We start from the raw sequence: 20145 nt of genomic DNA on the forward strand, positions 1-20145 counted from the left end.
TTAGTTTTTATTTTATTTTTAAATCTGTTACTTTTTTTTGTGGCTGATAAAATTGATTCAAGAATTAATAAGCAAGGCGCTAAATATGCAAATCAGATTAGAGTTTATTCTTCTCCGTTCATAATAATTTCCTATTTTACAATGTTCCCCCTCCCCCCTAAATAATCTATGAATAATGCTAAAAAGGAACTAATAAAACAATACTTAATGGTTGGTATAAGTTTCAGAGGTATTGTTTCCAAAAACTTGGTTTATTTCACGTTTAAAGCGTAACATGATAGTTTTCATTTTTATAACTGAATCTTTTTATAGTTCTCAAAATTGATGATTTAATAAGTACTAAACAATATTATAGTGCATCGAGTTTTAAGATGTTAAAACTATTTCAATTTAAATTAAACTGCTCATTGAGATGAGCCGCATGAGTTGACTTTGTTTTTGAAACTATTTACTTATATTATTTTCTCCAATGGGAAAATATTACAAGTACTACATTTTTAGCCGAATTATTGGAAGTTCTAGGATTTATTTGTGCGTAAGAGTATTATCATAATGTTATTAAATCACTTCAATAAAATGAATATTCAAATTTAGACAATAAAAGGAATGAGAAGGGAGTTATATATTTATTTATAGAAAACAGTTAATGCTCTGTTTAAAATAAATATCTTATGAGTTAAACTGTTTAGATGAAAACTGAATAGAGTTCACAAATAACTGGAAATATTTATCGATATTATCATTAACCAGGGATTTAAGCTATAAAATCAGCTAATTATGCCCTATTTATTTTTAATTGTTTAAAATAACGATTTGTTTTTAATATTTATGCCATTTAATCTTTCGGTTTTTATAAACAAGTGGGACCGGAGGAGATAAGTAGCCATGTTTAAATCTACAAATTAAACTTGAAAAATTAGCAAAAGTAGCAAAATATAGAAAATTTCAATTAAATACTGATTCACTTTCTAAAATTTTTATAAAAATAGCAATTAATTTTAAAAATGATGCTTTAACTTAAATATTAATGCTGCCCACGATTTAAGAGGTTATTCTTTCAATGTCTTTGTTAAAATACGATTCATTATTTTGGTCAAGAAATCCACAATGCGCGAAAAACTTTTTCAATAGCCACTGCTATTCTCTTTCAGGACAAGAAATCTTTTGCCATCATTAAATCAGCAATTGGCCATCGTCGCTCCATCAGATTAAAATATCTACGTTGAATAGAGCGATTTTCAGATATTCTTCTATTTCTTCTCTAGCTTTTGGTATAAAAATATATGATTCTAAAAATACAGTCGTAGCCTGGCCTTTGACGTGGGGCCCGAGTATCACAACTGGCTATAAATCAGAAAGTAGTATAAATCATGGTTAATAACAAATCTTGATGGATCATAAATATTGGTAAATCAAGAGTTAAAAAATATATAATATTATATGATATAGGGTTAAGGATCAATTTAAAATAGGTTTATAAAGTTAGCTGGCATTTCTCCCGAAATAAAGAAGAAAAAATGATAATGGGAAATTTATATACATTTTTTACTAACATAGAATAATGAATCACGAACATTGTTCAGAAAAGTTGGCTACCATCAAAAAGATAGGATACTTAAGAATAAATTGATCATAAAATTTTATTTATATAATAAAAAAAGATTATTATATCTTCCTTCCTACAGCCAAATATAATAATCAAAAGTTTATTATAATAAATGTAAAAAAATTTTAAAAGTAGTTTGCCAAAAATAATTTAAATAAAGCAATAATTAAAAAATGGACAACCAGATGCACCTTCTAGCAGGGTTGCCAGATATTCTTCACTTAAAAATGTGAGTTTTTCTTTTATAATAATTAATGGGAGACTTCGCCCCCCCCCCCCATACCCCCAGTTTGCGGGCCTTTGGCCGGTAATTGATGTAGCATACTCATCTAAGTTAGTGAGTTATATTTAATATAACAAGATTTTAAATACAATGAAAATTCTTTATTGATTTACTAATAACAATTATGATATATATTTTCTCATGTTTATAAATATAGCATAACATTAATTAATATTTTATGGATGATTTTAAAAGAGGCAATAAAGATTTCCCATCGGCACTGTGGAGATCGGCTGAAAACTTTTTGCATGAATAGTTATATTTTCAGCTTTCAATGATGACGTTCTTTTCGCCAAGCAGTAGGGGAGACCAGGGCTAGTCGGCGCAATTTTTGTCAAAATCATTATAGCTCCGAAAATGATGATCATATAAGATCTTACAAAATACCAATAGATACCTTAAACATCTACCTATATATATATATATATACTGTTATATTTTTTAAATATTTAATAATTATTTATCTGGAAAGATTTAAGTAATTTCAAACTAGTAGCCCCGAACCCGTGGTTAGTCGGATCATCGATGGGGCTAGTCGAATCAAGTGGTTTATTAGGCTTCTTATGGGACAAAAATTTTTTTTTCAGATTTTAATATATAACTATGATACTTTATTTATATAATATTCTATTTACATTTATAACAAATAAAATAACAATCTTTTTTGACAGAGAACCACTCTATATTGAAACCAATCTTCAAAATTATGAAAACTTTTATAATCCTGTTTACATATAATGCACACATCTTTTATTAATTTTTTATTAATGTATTTTTTATTAATAATAAATTTACTCAAAATTTATCTAATTCTATATTTAATTATATAACATTATTTGATTTTATTATCAGGCTAAATATAATCTGTGTCCAATAAAATGAATTAATTTGATTCATATTATATTGTCAATTAAAATATATATATAAATATAAATATTTGTTTGTTATATATAATTCATTTTAAATATATTGATATTATAGGCTAAAATTTATATATGCAATATATATATGACAATATATAATATATTATCACAATATGTATATGGAGATTTTGTTTGCTAGATATTTATTTAGGTCTGATATTATATTAAAAATGAAATGTATTATGAAAAATATATCACATTAATAAATTTATATAATAATTATTATTTAATATATTACATTTATAAAATATTGTATTATCTGTGACAATATATAATATATTATCACAATAGGTATATGAAGATTTTAGTTTGCAAGACATTTATTTAGGTCTGATATTATATTAAAATTGAAATGTATTATGAAAAATCAATCACATTAATAAATTTATATAATAATTATCATTTAATATATTACATTTATAAAATATAATATTTTAACCTGTAATAAATGGTATTTTTCATAATGAAATATCATTTTCATACAGTTTTATAGTTTCTTCATAATCATTTTTTAGTAAATTATTATTTTGAATTTTGCATATATATTTGGGTGCCAATAATATAATAAAAATTGACTGATTTCGCCGACTACCCACGATTCTACTAACCTCAATGGTGGTAATATTACTAATTTGATCTTAACATATATTTAAGCATTGTATATCAATCTGAAACTTTCCCAAATATTAAAATAGATATTTAACTTTCATATAATGTTCATTTTGTCATGTTTAAACTTTTAATTTTTTAATACAACCTTATAATATTAAGTAAAATTATATTGTAATTTTTACATCAAAAACATGTCATAATAGATAAAAATTTAAATTGCTAAATATTATAAATTATTTTCATCCCCAATTATGGATATTATAGAATTCTATTTTAGAACTAAATTTCAATTTTTAATCTTTACTGGTTTTTAAATAAAATCCTTTGAACCAACAAGCCCCTTGCGCCGACTAGCCCTGGTCTCCCCTAGTCATTAGACTGAATCTGATCATTTGAATGCGGGCTAAGATATTTCCATATATTATCTATAATATCATAACGTTTTTCTACATATTCTATAATATTTTTTATAAATATCTTTGATTCATTTTTGAAATTTATTGCCTTTTCTACATTATTATTATGTTGTAAAATATTTTTAGAAATGCTTCGATAAAAATTTTGTTGAATTTTTAAATTTAATGAATTCTTTAGTTTTAGGATAAAAGCATGTATATATATCGCTAATACATCTTCAGATTTCAATTGTAAATTTATGTTATTGAAAAGTGCCAACGTTAAGGACAACACCTAAATATGCCTCTGCAAAATCATCTCCAAAATTATTTTCAAAATTGGTGAGATTGCTGTTAAAGATAAAAAATATTCTTTAAGGGGTTGAAAATACTTAAGCATCCGCTTAATCGCTGGAATTAATGTAAGCCAGCGTGTTGGAACATGGCGAAGTGATTCTGACCATTCTAAATTGCACCATTCTACCAATTCTTTTAAAATAAATCTTTTTGTCGAGTTGCTAAATTCATTATAGCATATAATTACTATACTCTCAATACCATATTTAAGAAAAATTAAGCCTTTTTAAACGAATTGTGAAGAATGTGGCATATACAACCCATTGGTATGGCTTTTCAATTCTGTTCAAATACTTTAATTTTTCTCAAAGTTTACAGATGCGTTATCTGCACAATAGGCCGTTACATTAGCAATATCAAGTTCAGCGAATTTTAAATTTTCTAGCAAGTATCTAGATATGCCTTTAGAAGTTTCACTGTCAGACGAAAAAATTTTAAGTAATTAAACATTTATTCCATTCTTTTTGTTGAAGTATCTAAGTAATAAGGGAAATGTTTTTATATCACCTTTGTTCTATAAATTCGTTAGTATTGAAAACGGATGATTGTTTTTTAGATCTTTTATAACATTTGCCCTTAATTTATTTCATTTAAAATTTTACGAGTTTTAATATAAGATTTATAAAATCCATAAAAGAAATGTATAGTTATTTAAATTCATATTATAATTATACTTGATAAACTTTCTAAAAATTGAATTTATGTTGTGGGTAATTATGAATATGATTGGTTAGTTAGACTATTAACAAATACTACAATTTTTTAAAATATTTTATAATAGAATTAATTTAAAATTTTATATTTGTTTTTGAAAAAATTTAAAAACGTGATGTGAGACTAAGTGTGATTATTTTAATAAAAAACGTGAGAAAAGCGTGAAGTGTGAAAAAACGTGGGTAAGTAAGAAAATAGGTATGAAATCGTGAGAATCTCGGCTAAATCGTGACATCTAGAAACCCTGCCTTCTAGTAATAGAGATGCGAAATCATCAGTTGTTAAAAGATACTTTTTAAATAGATCTAGATACAGATACATCGTCTAAAAATTTATCTAGATACAGATACAGCTTTTAAAAAGTTATCTTGATACAGATACAATTTAAAATGTATCTATGTACATATACAATTTAAAATATCTATGTACAGATACATTTTTTATTATACTCTTAGATAAGGTTTGAATAAACCTAAATTAGGATTCTATTGTGAAAATTCATGAAATGATCTAAAAAATTTATTGACTCGATATCACATATATCAAAATATAACTAAAATAAGGATTTTTAGATATTTATATAATATATGATTAATATAAATAATTTTTGTATATCATTAATAAAATAATATAATATATGATTATAAATAATTATTAGATTTCAGTAACAACCACTGTCTGTCGGCAAATTATATTTCTTTGTGGAGCTAATGTTTTGATCATTTTTATAAATGAAGGATTTTCAACAATTAAAAATGGCTGAATGCTATCTATAATAAAATCAGTTATTAAATCATCTAAAGTAGTTTGGGTAAAAGTCTGAGGTCTCTTGGAAAAAAAATCAATGGACGATGAGCCTAGTCCAATATTTTCTTTAATAGATTTTTTCTCCTTCCCCTTTTTTATTTGGATTAAGAGTGTTTGATGTTTTCTCTTAAGATTTAAAATTAAAATTGTAAACATTTATTTAGTATCTATACCCTTAAATGTTTTACAATGTTGCAAGTTGAGGTAATGCTAACTAAAATTTGCATATTTTTTGGTAGACATGGCAAACATTTTACTAAGAGAGATTTGTTTTCTTTATTTTGAGTTATTATTTTAAAATATGGTCTATAAATTGGCCATGGAAGAATGTCGTCATTAATATTAATTAATATTATAGAATAAAATACCAATTCGCAATAAAAATGGCAAATTCCTTGAGATGGATTGTAATATCAGAATTTGCTTGTTATTGATAACTCGGACATAATATTTAATTAATATTTATTATTCCTTTTTTAGATAAGTTTTAATATTTTACATATATATATAATTTTTTAATATATATATTAATATTAAGTTATATTCTCATATGAAATAAAATAAATTTTACATTCAAGTATTTTTATTTATAATATAAAAAAGCGTTAAATAGAAGTATATCAAAATGTATCTTAAAAAGTATCTAAAAACAGATACAGATACCTCTAAAACAATATCTAGATACAGATACTTTAATCAAAAATCTATCTAGATACAGATACCACATTTTTATATCTAGATACTTTAACAACTCTGAAAAGCATAGATATATGAATAAGACGCGCAAAAGAAATCCCGGTACAGGGAGATATATTTATAGATTTAAGAGCAAAAATTTTATCTTTTGATGTGGGGAGTCTATATTTTTAAATACACTTATGATCAAAATCTCAAAATATGTTTGAAAAAATATTTAAAAAAAAAATTAAATGCTAAAGAATTAATAATCTAGTGATTAATTAGTCATTCCGCGATCCTACCAATCTAAGTAACCTACTTTAAAAATGGAATTACATTCGAGATTTTTCGCCCTATGTAAAAGATATTTTAATTATGCATAATATTTTAAAAAATTTCGCCTAAAGCAAATATATTTTTAGTTCAATAGACAGCTGATTTTTTTGTATTAGAAGTATCAGAGTTGTTAAAGTAACTAGCTATGAAAATGGGGTATCTGTATCTAGATACACTTTATAAAAAGTATCCTAATCTAGAGATTTAAGGTTTAGATATATTTTGATATAATTTTTCATTTTTTCTATATTATAAATATTTGATTATATATTACTTGATAATTTATTTCATTAAAAAAACAAACCAGACAAATGTTATTTTAGACATTAATATATTAAATTATATTTAATATTTATACTCAATTTTTAAAAAAAAATAAATCTGATCAAAATTACAAGTGATGATGAAGAAACAGAAGAAATAATAAACACAGCATCAGCGGTTAGAATATTGAATCTCCTTAGCCAATTTACAGAGCCTTTAAAATGCATCCTTATTTCTAAATTGATTGGAATTAGATACAAATGGAAAAAAATTTTAATTAAAAAAATAATTAATGCAAAGATTAGTTGATGAACTATCAAAGTTTATAACCTATTGTAAACAGATATTCTCTGAAAATAATTAAATAAGCTGATATGCGATATATTTCAACACCCTATAGAGGATATGATTATAAATGACGAAAATTTTAACACTCATCAAATTTTGAATGATTAAATGTGTCAGGATTTAAGTATATTTAAAGATTATCCCAATATAAAATTGTTATTCATAAAGTATAACACAATACGTTAAGTGCTCCTGAAGAATTTTTTTTAGTGTGGCTAAAATTGTCATTACAGATAAACGAGGGATCTTGAAGAAAATTTTGAGAATGTTCTATTCAGGTTTAATCGATCCTTTTATAAAGATCGAATCCCGATCTTTTGGGAAAAAGAGGATCGAAATCCAGGATCGACTTTTTTTTAAAAAAAGGATCACGATCCTTTTATTATTGAAATTTCTGAGATCGATTCAAAATTAACTAATATTAAAAAAAATAAATATGGTATAAATTTATTGTAATTGAATAATATAATATAAGTATAACTTAGAATATATTTATTTATAATTAAATTAGCCTTTAATAATAAATTTTTTCTAAATTATCATCGTTTAAACAACCACGTTTTTCATTAAGTACATGTTTAGTTTTACTAAACAAGCCCTCCACAGGAGCGCTTGATGGTAAAGGTGTGTTATATTCAATAAATGTTTTTTTAAATTAACATCATTACTAAAAATATTCACTGAATCATCATTAGAATAAAAAAAATTATTAATGGAAAGAGCATTTTGTTGTATATTTTCTAAATGGACAATTAACCTTTCTTTTAGCAACTTTTGTGGCAAAAAAGGTTAATTGAGCTTAAATTTTGGGTGAATTATTGATGCCATTATATTACTGTCATCATATAGTGAAGGAAATCTATAATTTTTATTATATGTATATTGATTGTTATGATCTTCACTAGTATTTTTACAAGAATTAATTACTTCTAAATGCTTCTTTAGGTTTAAACTGCTAATCTTTGAAGAAGATATTTTGTTTTTGCATAAAGAGCATTTTGCATAGATCATTGTATGGTTACTTCCATCTGTTTCACATAAAGTAAAACTTACGTAAATTATGAAATGGTAAAAGATTCCTATTCTCACTTATATCTGCTGTCACATCAATAGAAGTAGATGTATCATCTTCTAAATCTATAATGGAGGACATTATTAAAACCTAGAATTTATATTATAACATAATTAATAATTAAATATAACTTGTTCTTACAAAAAATTTGGGAAATTGTTGAAATATCAAATCTGGTGGAATGGTGGTTGATAAAATATGATGTAGATAGATATTTTTTTAAAAATAATATTTAAATTTAATTTTCAAATATTTATTTTATTTATTGCTTTTTAAGTAAAAAATAATTTTTAAAAGGATCGGGGAATATTTAAAAAAATGATCTCGATCACGATCCACAATTTAAGGTCAGGATCTTAAATCCGAGAAAATTGAAAAATTTAGGATCGAATCCAGGATCGGCGATCTTTTGATTCGATCTTTTAACAACCCTGGTTCTATTATAGAAATCTAACAATTATTATTTATAAACATTCATATATATAAATGTATTAGTAAAATCGAACAATTGCTATTAAATTATATGAGATAGATATCTACTCATAAATTTTGTAGCCCACATTAAAATTTGAATTAGAAGTGGGCGCGGGCCATGAAATTAAGGGTGACCCATCGGGTCATGGTGGAGTGTGAATAAATTTTAAACCATTAGGCGTGACGGGCCTTCTCAAAATTTTTCCCGGGCGTGATCGAGCGTGAACATAAATTTCCAGTGAATCATGAAAATTTTAATTTTTATAAATTTGCAATTTTATAATTATATTATATTTTTTCTAATTTAATTTTAGTTCTTTTTTTAAAAAGAATAATTTTTGAAAAAAAAAATCTTCCGCATAATGTAACTATATATAGATATGTTTCTAGAAGATGAAAAATCAATAATTATTATAAGAGGTTATCAAATTTTATCTATTTATAAAAGTTATAAAAAAAATTAAATAACAATAATGTCCTTTTCAGATACTAACTTATTAGGGTAATAATTAAAGTTTATATATTTAATTATTATTATGCCTAATTTATTAAATTATCACGTGATATTTAAAACAAATTTCATTTCAAATGGATTTTATACTATATAGATTTTTTTCAAGTATTCCTAAGTTTTCCTTCAGCTTTTTTTCCTTTTTTTTGGCATTTTTTTCCGTTCAACATTTTTCCAGAACCTCTTTTCCAATTACAATTTTTTTATAGTCACTGTATTTTACCTCCCTACTGAATACTGATTATCAAGTTACATCACTGAATAGTAATATCGTTCATGTTTGACAATAGGGGGGAAAGAAATTAAGGTATATAGCTTTTTGGAATATTTTGCCCATATGATTAATATATATGATAGAGAATAACTACATCGAAGGAAAAACAAAATATGGAACCAAAACCATAATGGAAACATGCTATCAATAGATATATAAATATAAAATAATTGTGTTGAATCACCAGAATTGATAAAAATTATTAAATGGTTAATGGCAAATTTTAATTTATAAATTAATTTAATATAATAAGTCATTTAAATTATTTTTATAGGTATATTCTTATTCTAATTTAATTTTTATATTACCTAATACTCAGCAGATTGACTCAAATTAATTATTGAAATAAATTTTCCTAAGCTAATTTCACTGCCATATAAAATACTGGTGACAAAAAGAAATATGAATTAGAAATTAAGATTTAGAATAAGAACCAAGAATTCAAATAAATCTCTTATAAAATAACTTTCAATAGTTTTAATAATGATTGATAACATCATAAAATTTTATCACTTTTTTAGAAAGTCCTTTGATAAATTACGAAGTTAATATAGTTAAATTTCTATTAAACAAAATTGTTTACAGTTTATAAACTTTTGTTGTATAAAGATAGTTTACTTTCAAATATAAATAGTTGATATTTTAATTTGCGATTAGTACCAAAAAAACTTTGGCTTCAAGGTAATCAAATATAATAGTGTAGCAAAATTTGTTTATTATTTCTTTGTAAAGCCATCAATATTTTATACATTTTTTTAAATTATAAAGTTTTTAGATAAAGAGTATCTTCTTTGACTAAAAAAAGTCTTTTATAATACCAATAATGATATTCCATCACCTATATTTTTCACACGTTAAGAGGTATGTATTGCTATTCCTTCTTTTTTTAGCGGTAAAAAATTATAATTTTTTTAATATAAATATATTCCATAATATAGCTAATGAATAATGTATCAACACAAAACACTAATTCATCATTGGGGACCTTTACTATCAAAATTAATATAGAAAATATTCTTAAACAATTTATGGAGAGGAGTAAAATAATATATTAATTTATTTTTGTAATTGACTTGTCCAGCCATTAATATGGATTTTTTAAAATTTTTTTTCTTTCAAATACAGGATATTAAGCTTTGTTTTTGGTATATGCTAGTTTAATTTAATTATTTTGAGTAGACACGATGTTTACCCTTTTGTAATTATATTTTTATAATAGATTCAATAACAACAACCAAAATTACACCGCCAACTACTCCCCTATCAGCTTCGTCACCTACAATTAAGACAACACTAGTCCCAACAGCTTCAGCCAACGTTACTAATGAAACAATAACTGATGATAACTTTTTCGGTATTTTTGATAATATCAGTTCAACGTTAACAAAATTTGCCAAAAATATTACCACACCAAAATCTTTTTCAAGCGCTGATAAATCTAGTGAGAATATATGTTGTATTATATTAAATAAATTACCTGAAAAAAAATTTAAGATTATTTTAATTGTAAGGTGATTTAGTTTTTGACAACATAAGATATAATTATAGTTAATATTAGATTTTTTAGGTAATTCTTTTTAATATTAATGTTTCTGTGCTGGAGACGTTTACTAATAATACTAAATCTCAAATAAAATCGCACCCATTATAAGATAATTCCATCTAATCGATAATTAAGTATTTTTTGATGCAAATATTTGACATAAGGATCCACATACAAAATTTAAATACTTGGTACTATAATTAAATGAACAGCATCGTATATTCCTTTTAAAAAAATATAGGATTAGAAAACCCTACGCCTGCACCTCTTGAGCCCAGTTACCCAAGATCGGAAAGAATGCTTATAGCAATATTGGTACTTTTTTCACTATTACTTTTAATGGCTGTAGTCATGGGCTTTATATTGTATTTCAAATATTGCCAAAATTGCACTGGTACTTCACCCAATCCCAATTGACATAAAAATCATATAGTTAAATTGTTATGATATATATGAATTTGTAACTGTGCGAAAGATATAGTAAATTATTGTAAATTTTTTATTCCATATTTTATAAATTCATAAAAAAACTAACTAATGTTGTTAATCAAACATAAATGGATATTATAATATTTATATAATTGTAATAAATGCCTTAGATAATCATTTAATATATATATTATTAAGATACATAATTTAAAATCCCCCAAAAGGTTAGAATTATAATCAATGATAACTCTAGGGAGGGCTTGTTACTAGAGATAGCACTACTCGGATCTTAAATATTTTTAAATGTTTTATGGGCCCTAAGCCCGATCCGTAATAATTTTAGGACAAATCACAAATTTGCATTCTAAATTTGTAGAAAAATAATTTTTATTGCATAGCAAAACCCGATCCGTAATAATTTTAGGATAATAAATTTGCATTTTAAGTTTGTAGGAAAATACCTTTTATATATTATCAAAAAATCTGATATATATTATGAATAAATTCTTTATGAAAATTTTTTCATACCCAAAAAAGGTCATTTTGAAGATGTTAGCTAAAAAAGGTCTTATGAAAATAATTTCAAAAATTTTTTTTGAACCCTCTGAGATTAAATCGAGTTTTTATAATTTTTTATATTTACGGTCAAATTATTCGCAAATATTAGGTATATTCAAAAATATTCATAAAATTTAAAATTATATGTAACATCTTCCTTGCTGAACATTTTATTTTTAAATACATTTAATTTTTTCTTGTTATGCACCTGTTTTATCAATTCAAGATTACTAATTAAAAAAAAGATTCTACCAAAATAATTTATCTAAATATTTAATTTTCAATTAAAATTTTTAAAAGAATAGTTTTTTTACACTACAAGCGCTTGCTCAAATTCTTGGTGAGGAACTAATTGAAGAAAGAGATATAGTTATAATTCCACTAAACCCCTCTGAAATAAGAAAGAAAGAAAATTTCAACGAAAATGACTTAACAAATGACAGAGTTTTTGCTTTCAGATACTGATGGTGAATTAGAGATTCATAATTCATTTGACAAAGATATTCCAGAACCATCTTCTACAAGAAGATATTGTAATTTCTCGCAAATTAAAATGGAAAACAGATATTCCACAAGACTATTCAATAGAAAAAGGAAGATATAATAAATTTGCATGGTAAAAGTCCATCAGATATATTTTCTTTGATTTTCGACGAAGACTTATATTCCCTAATTGTAGATCATAGTAATATAATATGTGCCTATTTTTACTGAATATTATTCGTTCCCACAAGAAAGAATGTATTGGTTTAATGATAGTGACAATTTTATCAATGTAGCTTTGGTAAATCTGGAAATTCGTGAATCGAGATGACAAGAAGAGTTTGCTTGCATTTAGGAGAGAAGTTATTAACTACCTCATTTAAACACCAGTATAAATTGTAAAAAAATTTAAGTACAAGGCACGCAAGCCAGTTTGCATTACAGAGAACCCTATTGATTCATCTGGACATTATTTATCCAAAATTATAGATGAAAAAAGACTTAGTAGATGCAGACATTGCCATATGTACTCAAGATATGTGCTAAACATGTCAAATCGCACTTCATATTAAATATTTCAAGGATTTTCATAATATATGAACATCTCGTTTTTATTATAAATTACAAAAAATTTCTGTTGTTTTTTGATCTTATAGTATATTATACATAATTTTTATCTTTTATAATATTTTACAACATTAAACTTGACAAATTATTTAGTCTTAAACTCGTTCGTTTATCTTCCATGATCAAAATCATAAGTTGAAAGCTTAAATTACACTAGGCTATAGGATAATGCACCTACACAGTTAATAAAATTTTAATAATTACCAATATCTTTACCGATATATCGTCGAAGCCCATCATATTTATTTATAATATTTGGCAGATTCGTTTTATTTGCTTTTGGCCAAATCGCATATCTAGGTTCTTAGGCCGTTTCTTTTTGAATATAGGATATATTGGAAAGAATTTCTTAAATAATTTAAAAAAAAGGATTTAGGTATTTTAATCTATTATACGGGACTGAATGATGCTTTCTGGAGAATTATTAACTGGTATATTTTTAATCTTATAGTTTTGTTTATAAATGGTATATTTATAGATAAGTGAAATTTCTGAATCGAGCGACATCTGTAAATATTTGCATTTATACAATGTCTACATGAGAGGGGAGGGGGATAAGTTTGTCACCAATTTTTTTGAAGGGGGCAAGGGGTTTACACTCAAAAGGGGCGGTAGGATAAAGTATAAATAGACACTCTTTGTAGATTAAAGATAAATATAAATGATAAAAAATTTTAATTTATAAATATTTTATTTATTCACATATAACTTTGATTATTTGTTACTCATGCCTAAATATGAGGACAAAGAGTTTAATTAGAATTATTTTGACGTTATAAATGGTGGCTCATCATAAAATTTTTAAAAATTAATATCATCGGATTATTAGAGCACAATGGGTGGGTAAATATCGCGGCTTACAGCGGCTAAAATATTTAGGACGTAAAGTAGATTTTGGAGGGGATTTGCCTACAATAAATTTTCTGTTATGTAGTCGCTGCCTACATATTACATGTTCTAAATGATTCATTTTTTTATATATTAATCAATAAAAGAATGGTTAATTGGCAAAAGAACACTTAAGAACCTGATAAAAAAATTTCTCAATTTATTAATTCTTTTATAGTAAATTGATTTATTTTAACAATAACCTACCTATTGAAAATTTTAAATTCTTATTTAAACATTTAAAAGATTTTGTTAAAATTGATCTATTTCGTGCCTGTAGTGTTGTTATATTGGCCAAATCATAACAATCGAAAAACTCGCTAAGCCTTAAGACAAGAGTATATTTTTGATTGAGCTATTCTTTAAGTTTAAACCTCGATGGAGGTTAAGATGATTGTTTTCGCTTAAAAATTCGGTTTAGCCTTTTTAGAGTTGGCTTTAAATCTGTTAATTGAGCTATTTACGGTTGGTGGTGAACCACATTCTATATTTTAAATAAAGCAGAAGAGGCTGCGACTTATAAAAATATAAATAATTGAAAAATAAATCTATTTCTCAATTCTCTGTAGCTATAAAAAAAATATGAAAAAGATTTTTGACCAGATAAAAATTTTAATTTTTATTACAATAATACGAAGAAAAGGGATTCAGATCAGTGTTGTTAAACGCTACTGCTTTCAAATGAGTAGCGCGCTATTACCTACTTTTTACGCTATTTTGATTTTTTTTAAAAATATTTTTTACATAACTTTATTTTCACAAATAAAATATTGGTATAAAAACATGACTATAATTTGTTACATATATATATATCTATATTATAATTTTCCGATGTCCTCACTACGTCACCGTGACGTCATGTCATCGGTACGTATTTATTTATTTATTATTTGTTGATTTTATTTATTTATTTTATACAAACAGATGATCCTATAACTTAAATTTTTTATTAAATTAATATATTTAAGAAACTAAACTAAGTATTAAGAGGTATCATAAATTGTTCAAAAGGAATGAAGATTTTCAAGAGCGATATGTTCACAGATCAGTATTTTCTCATATTCAAGAAGCTAAATTAACAGATTATTTAATTAAAGGATCAAGATTATTCTCAGGATTATGCCCTAAACAAGTATTTTAATTCTTAATTTTATATCATACAAATTCTCTTTAAAATGAATTTTGTTAAAACAATAAACCTGAGAACAAATTAATATAAATTTTTTAATTATTAAATTCATTATATGTTAATGAAACATCTTTATTAATATTAAAATAGTTTAAGTAAGAATTTAATATAAGCATTAGAATGATATGTAATTATGTGTGTGTGATATATATTTAAATGAAATATGTTTTCTCCCAAAATCCTACCTTCAGCCTCATCGTGGCGGAGGAGTGGCAACGTCTTTTGGCGGCTAATGGAGGTCTAAAAGGTTCCCTGTGATCTGGGTCTAGAATAGAATCACAGTCTCCTCGACGGGGTGTAAAAACCACTTAAAGAGGTTGATGTCAGGAAGGGCATCCGATTGTAAAAACCTTGCTACAAAATTTCCCTATGGTTACAACAAAGCATGGGCGGGGTACAGCCCAAAGTACCCCGTGGGCCTCCTCATCCGCCTACGACAAAAAGAAGGATGGGAAACCTGGTGGAACCACTATTCATGAAAATGAAACTTATGACGGCCATAAACGACCTGATAAAAAGTGGAGAAACCAGTTTACGGGTGATCGAGTTAGAGTCGCGATGGAATGTTGGGAGTATGACGGGAAGAGCGGGAGAAGTCGTCGATGTATTGCACAGAAGGCATATAGATGTGTGCTGAATACAAGAGACTAGATGGAAAGGAAATGGGACCAGAATGATTGACAAGACTAGCGAAAAGTATAAATTCTTTTGGCAAGGAGGTAATGATGGTAAGGCTGGAGTTGGGGTATTGGTTGCGGAGAAATTGGTAGACAAAGTAGTCGAAGTGAGAAGGCTAGACAACCAGATAATGGTTATCAAGATGATTTTTGGTAGAAAGCTATATAATATTATCTCGGCATATGTTCCTCAGGTTGGAAGAAGTGAAAGATATATTTTGGGACAGTCTATTGGGGGTGACATCGAGACTGGCAAATGAAGAGGGGATTATTCTGGCTGGTGATCTGAATGGACATGTGGGAGCGAGTAGTGAGGGTTATGAAGGAATACATGGAGGGTTCAGTAACGGCATGAGAAATTTGGAAGGAGAGAGGATTTTAGATTTTAGTGATGCTATGGATATGATTGTCTGTAATACAATGTTTAAGAAAGAATCAGAGATGCTGGTGACTTTAGTACCAAATGTGCAGTGGATTACTTGTTATAAAGGAGATGTGATCGATGTATCGTAAAAAATGTGAAAGTGATACTGGGAGAGGAATGTATAAATAGCATCGACTAGTTGTAAGAGATCTCACTCTTAAAGGTACCAGGGTCACTAAAAGAAAGTTTGTCCGAAGGCTGAAGGTTTGGAAATTGAAGGAGAGTGCTAGAGGTCAATTCAATATGACAATGGCGATAAGGGAGGCGGAAGTGGCACAAGCATCTGGGGTGAATGATAAGTGGGAAGCCATGAAGAAAGCCTGGGTAATGACAACTGAGGAGGTATGTTGATGGACAAAAGGGCCGCCTAGACATAAGGAGACTTGGTGGTGGAACCCGGAGGTAGCGAAAGCCGTGGATGAGAAACGGAGGTGTTTCAAAGTATGGTATAATAGAGTGATAATGATATTTACAAGATGGCTAAAAAAAAATGCTAAAAAATTAATAGCGTAGGCTCAAGAAGAAAAATGACATGAGTTTGCCAAAGAAATGGAATGCGCTGATGGAATTGGAAATATGGTTCGAATAGCAAAACAGATGTCAAAAAATAGGCAGGATGTGATAGGTGTAAAGTGTTTGAAAAATATGGAAGGAAAAATGGCGATTGATGGTAGTGGTATTAAGAACACCTGGAAGATTTACATGAAAGGACTTTTGAATGAAGAAAATGAATGGGATAATAATATTAGTTGTGCAAAGGTAGAAGGTCCAGGGTGTAAATTTGGCAAGTACGAGATAACGAGAGCAGTGAAAAAGATGAAGAAAGGGAAGGCATCGGGTTTAACGATGGTGTTATCAGAGATGTTTAAAGGTTCTGATGATTTAGGGATTGAATGGTAATGAATTTAGCCAATCAAATTGTCACAGAAGGTACTATTCCCGAGGACTGGCGAAGAAGTATAATTATCCCAGTATACAAGGGGAAAGGTGATCCTTTAGATTGTGGGTCTTACAGAGCTATTAAACTCTTGGAACATGCAACGAAAGTATTTGCGAGAGTGTTAGAGAAGCGGTTAAAAGAACAAATTAAAATTGATGAAATGCAGTTTGGTTTTACATCGGGAAAAGGCACGACAGATGCAATTTTTATGGTGATACAAATTCAGGAGAAGTATCTCGCGAAGGAAAAGAAACTCTATTATGTGTTTATTGATTTGGAGAAAGCATTTGATAAGGTGCCGCGTGAGATTACTAGATGGGCCTTGAGAAAATCAGGTGTGGAAGAATGGTTTGTTACCGCAGTGATGGCGATGTATGTTGGAGAACAAACAGCAGTATGGACGGATTATGGTGATAGTGACAGCTTTGAGGTGAAGGTAGGACTTCATCAAGGACCCGTGCTGAGTCCATTATTATTTATCTTAGTAATGGATGTGGTGGCTAGAGAAATGCGTGAAGGACTTCCCTGGGTGATATTATATGCAGATGACCTTGTATTAATGGCAAACAGTGATGGAGAATTGAGGGATAAAGTTGGTAAATGGAAGATGACTATGGAAGCAAAGGGCCTGAAAATGAATGCATCAAATACAAAGATGATGATTAATGGGGAAAAACTAAAGATGGAGGAATCCTGTAAGTGGCCTTGTGGTGTATGTGGGAAAGGAGTTGCTAGAAATTCTATCCAATGCACCAGATGCCAGAAATGGGTACATAAAAGATGTAGCGGGAAAAAAGGCAGTTTGATGTAAGAAAGAATGACCATTATTTGTAGAACATGCATGAAAGGGATACATAATAATGATAACCTAAAAAATGGTGGTCTGGATATTGGCAATGGGCTAACCCTAGAAAAAGTGGATAAGTTTTGTTATTTAGGTGATATGCTAAACGCAGATGGTGGTGTAGATTATGCCGTTGTTGCAAGGATCAGACAAGCATGGAAGAAGTTTAGAGAGATGTCGTTTATTCTTACAAATAAAAAAGTTTCTCTGAAGTTAAAGGGGAAAGTTTACGTAAGCTGTGTGAGGAGTTGTTTAGTTTATGGCGGTGAAACATGGGCAATGAAAGCGACTCACGAGGCCAAATTAGAAAGAACAGAGATGAGGATGGTTAGATGGATGTGTGGGGTATCTCTGAGAGAGAGAAAAACCAGCAAGGAATTGCGAGCAAGATTAGGTATAGAAATGATTGGTATGGTAATGCGACGAAATAGACTAAGATGGTTTGGGCATGTGGAACGTATGACAAGAGATGACTGGGTAAAGAGATGCACAATGATGGAAGTAGGAGGATCAAGACCTAGAGGAAGACCCAAGATGACGTGGACAAATGTGATAGCGGCAGATATGAGAAGCATGAATCTTACAAGTATTGATGATCAGGACCGTCAAAAATGGAAAAGAAAAATCAGAGGGATAACTGGCCTACTTGGGTAAACCTGGAAATCGCCATAAACGGAGAAGATTCTGCCATGTATATATATTAATTATAAAATGATTTATATTCATTGATTAAGCATTAAATTATATCATGCATTAAAACATAATTAGGTTCTTACCTATACATTAAAGATTTAATTATGCATGATATATTTTAAATGATTTTAGCAGAAGATTGTATATATTAATTCTAAAATAAATTCAGAATAAAATTTAAGAATTAGGATTTTAATGAGATTGCCTTGATATATAAATAATTTAATATCTAATGTTTAAATATAGGTTAGAGTTTTAGCATATCAAATGGCTAAGTGTAGTTTAAAAGTACCAATATCTTGGGAAATTACTCAATCAGCTGGTGAAGACTGGTTTGGAACATTTATTAAAAGAAATCCAACAATATCTTTGAGAACACCAGAGGCTACAAGTATAGCCAGGACCCCTAATTTCAATATGAAAATGGTTGAATTATTTTTTAATAATTATTTGACTGTTTTAAGGGAAAATAACTTTCTCCCAGGTGATATATATAATATGGATGAAAATGGTAAATTAAATATATGTTTGATAGCAAATTTAATATTTTCATAGGATTAACAACAGTTCAACTTTGTCGCTTTTTCCATCAAAAATAAAAATGTCAACAAGGATTTGCTCTTAATTTTATCAAATACATATAAATTAATCCTCATTATTTTTTAAAAAAATTATCCTAAATTTATATGTCAATAAAAAAAATATCTTAAAAAATATATAAATAATTTGCTAATAAGTTTCATTAGTGTTTAATAGCATTTTTGTAATTTAAATAGATAGCATTTTTTTTATAACTTAACATAAAAATATATATATCCCTTATCAAATTCTTTGACAAATAATTTCGAAAATGCAAGACATACATTAAATTTAGCTGAAAAACAATAACCCTATATAATAAACAAGAATTTATTTTTTAGATATACTTTAAATGATCATATTACAAAAAGTATAAGAGTCGGTTATTTTTATTTTATTTGTCATGATTCTCTAATAAGTGGTTGCCCAGGCCTCCCTAGTTTCCTTTAATACGGAATTTACAGTTTTTTTTCCATATTAGACTAATTGGTAAATCAGATATTTTCCGTTCATGTGATGATATTAAAAATTTAACTATATCTGAGGCGGGAAAAATTTTTCAAAATTATAATGGGTAGGACTGGGCTTGGAACCTCAAAATTAATATTAGCTTGCAC

General features: G+C 27.2%; 1 protein-coding gene across 1 annotated transcript; it reads left to right on the forward strand.

Annotated features, from left to right (window-relative positions):
• Positions 1-18229: 18229 nt before the first annotated feature.
• On the forward strand, positions 18230-18910 carry LOC135930167 (uncharacterized). The gene has a single exon (XM_065466949.1). The coding sequence runs from the start codon at positions 18230-18232 to the stop codon at positions 18908-18910; it is 681 nt and encodes a 226-aa protein (XP_065323021.1).
• The last annotated feature ends 1235 nt before the right edge of the window (positions 18911-20145 follow it).

Source organism: Gordionus sp. m RMFG-2023, chromosome 5 (genome assembly GCF_954871325.1).
Source record: "Gordionus sp. m RMFG-2023 chromosome 5, tfGorSpeb1-WG-v2, whole genome shotgun sequence".
In the NCBI taxonomy this organism is placed as follows: Eukaryota; Metazoa; Nematomorpha; class Gordioida; order Chordodea; family Parachordodidae; genus Gordionus; species Gordionus sp. m RMFG-2023.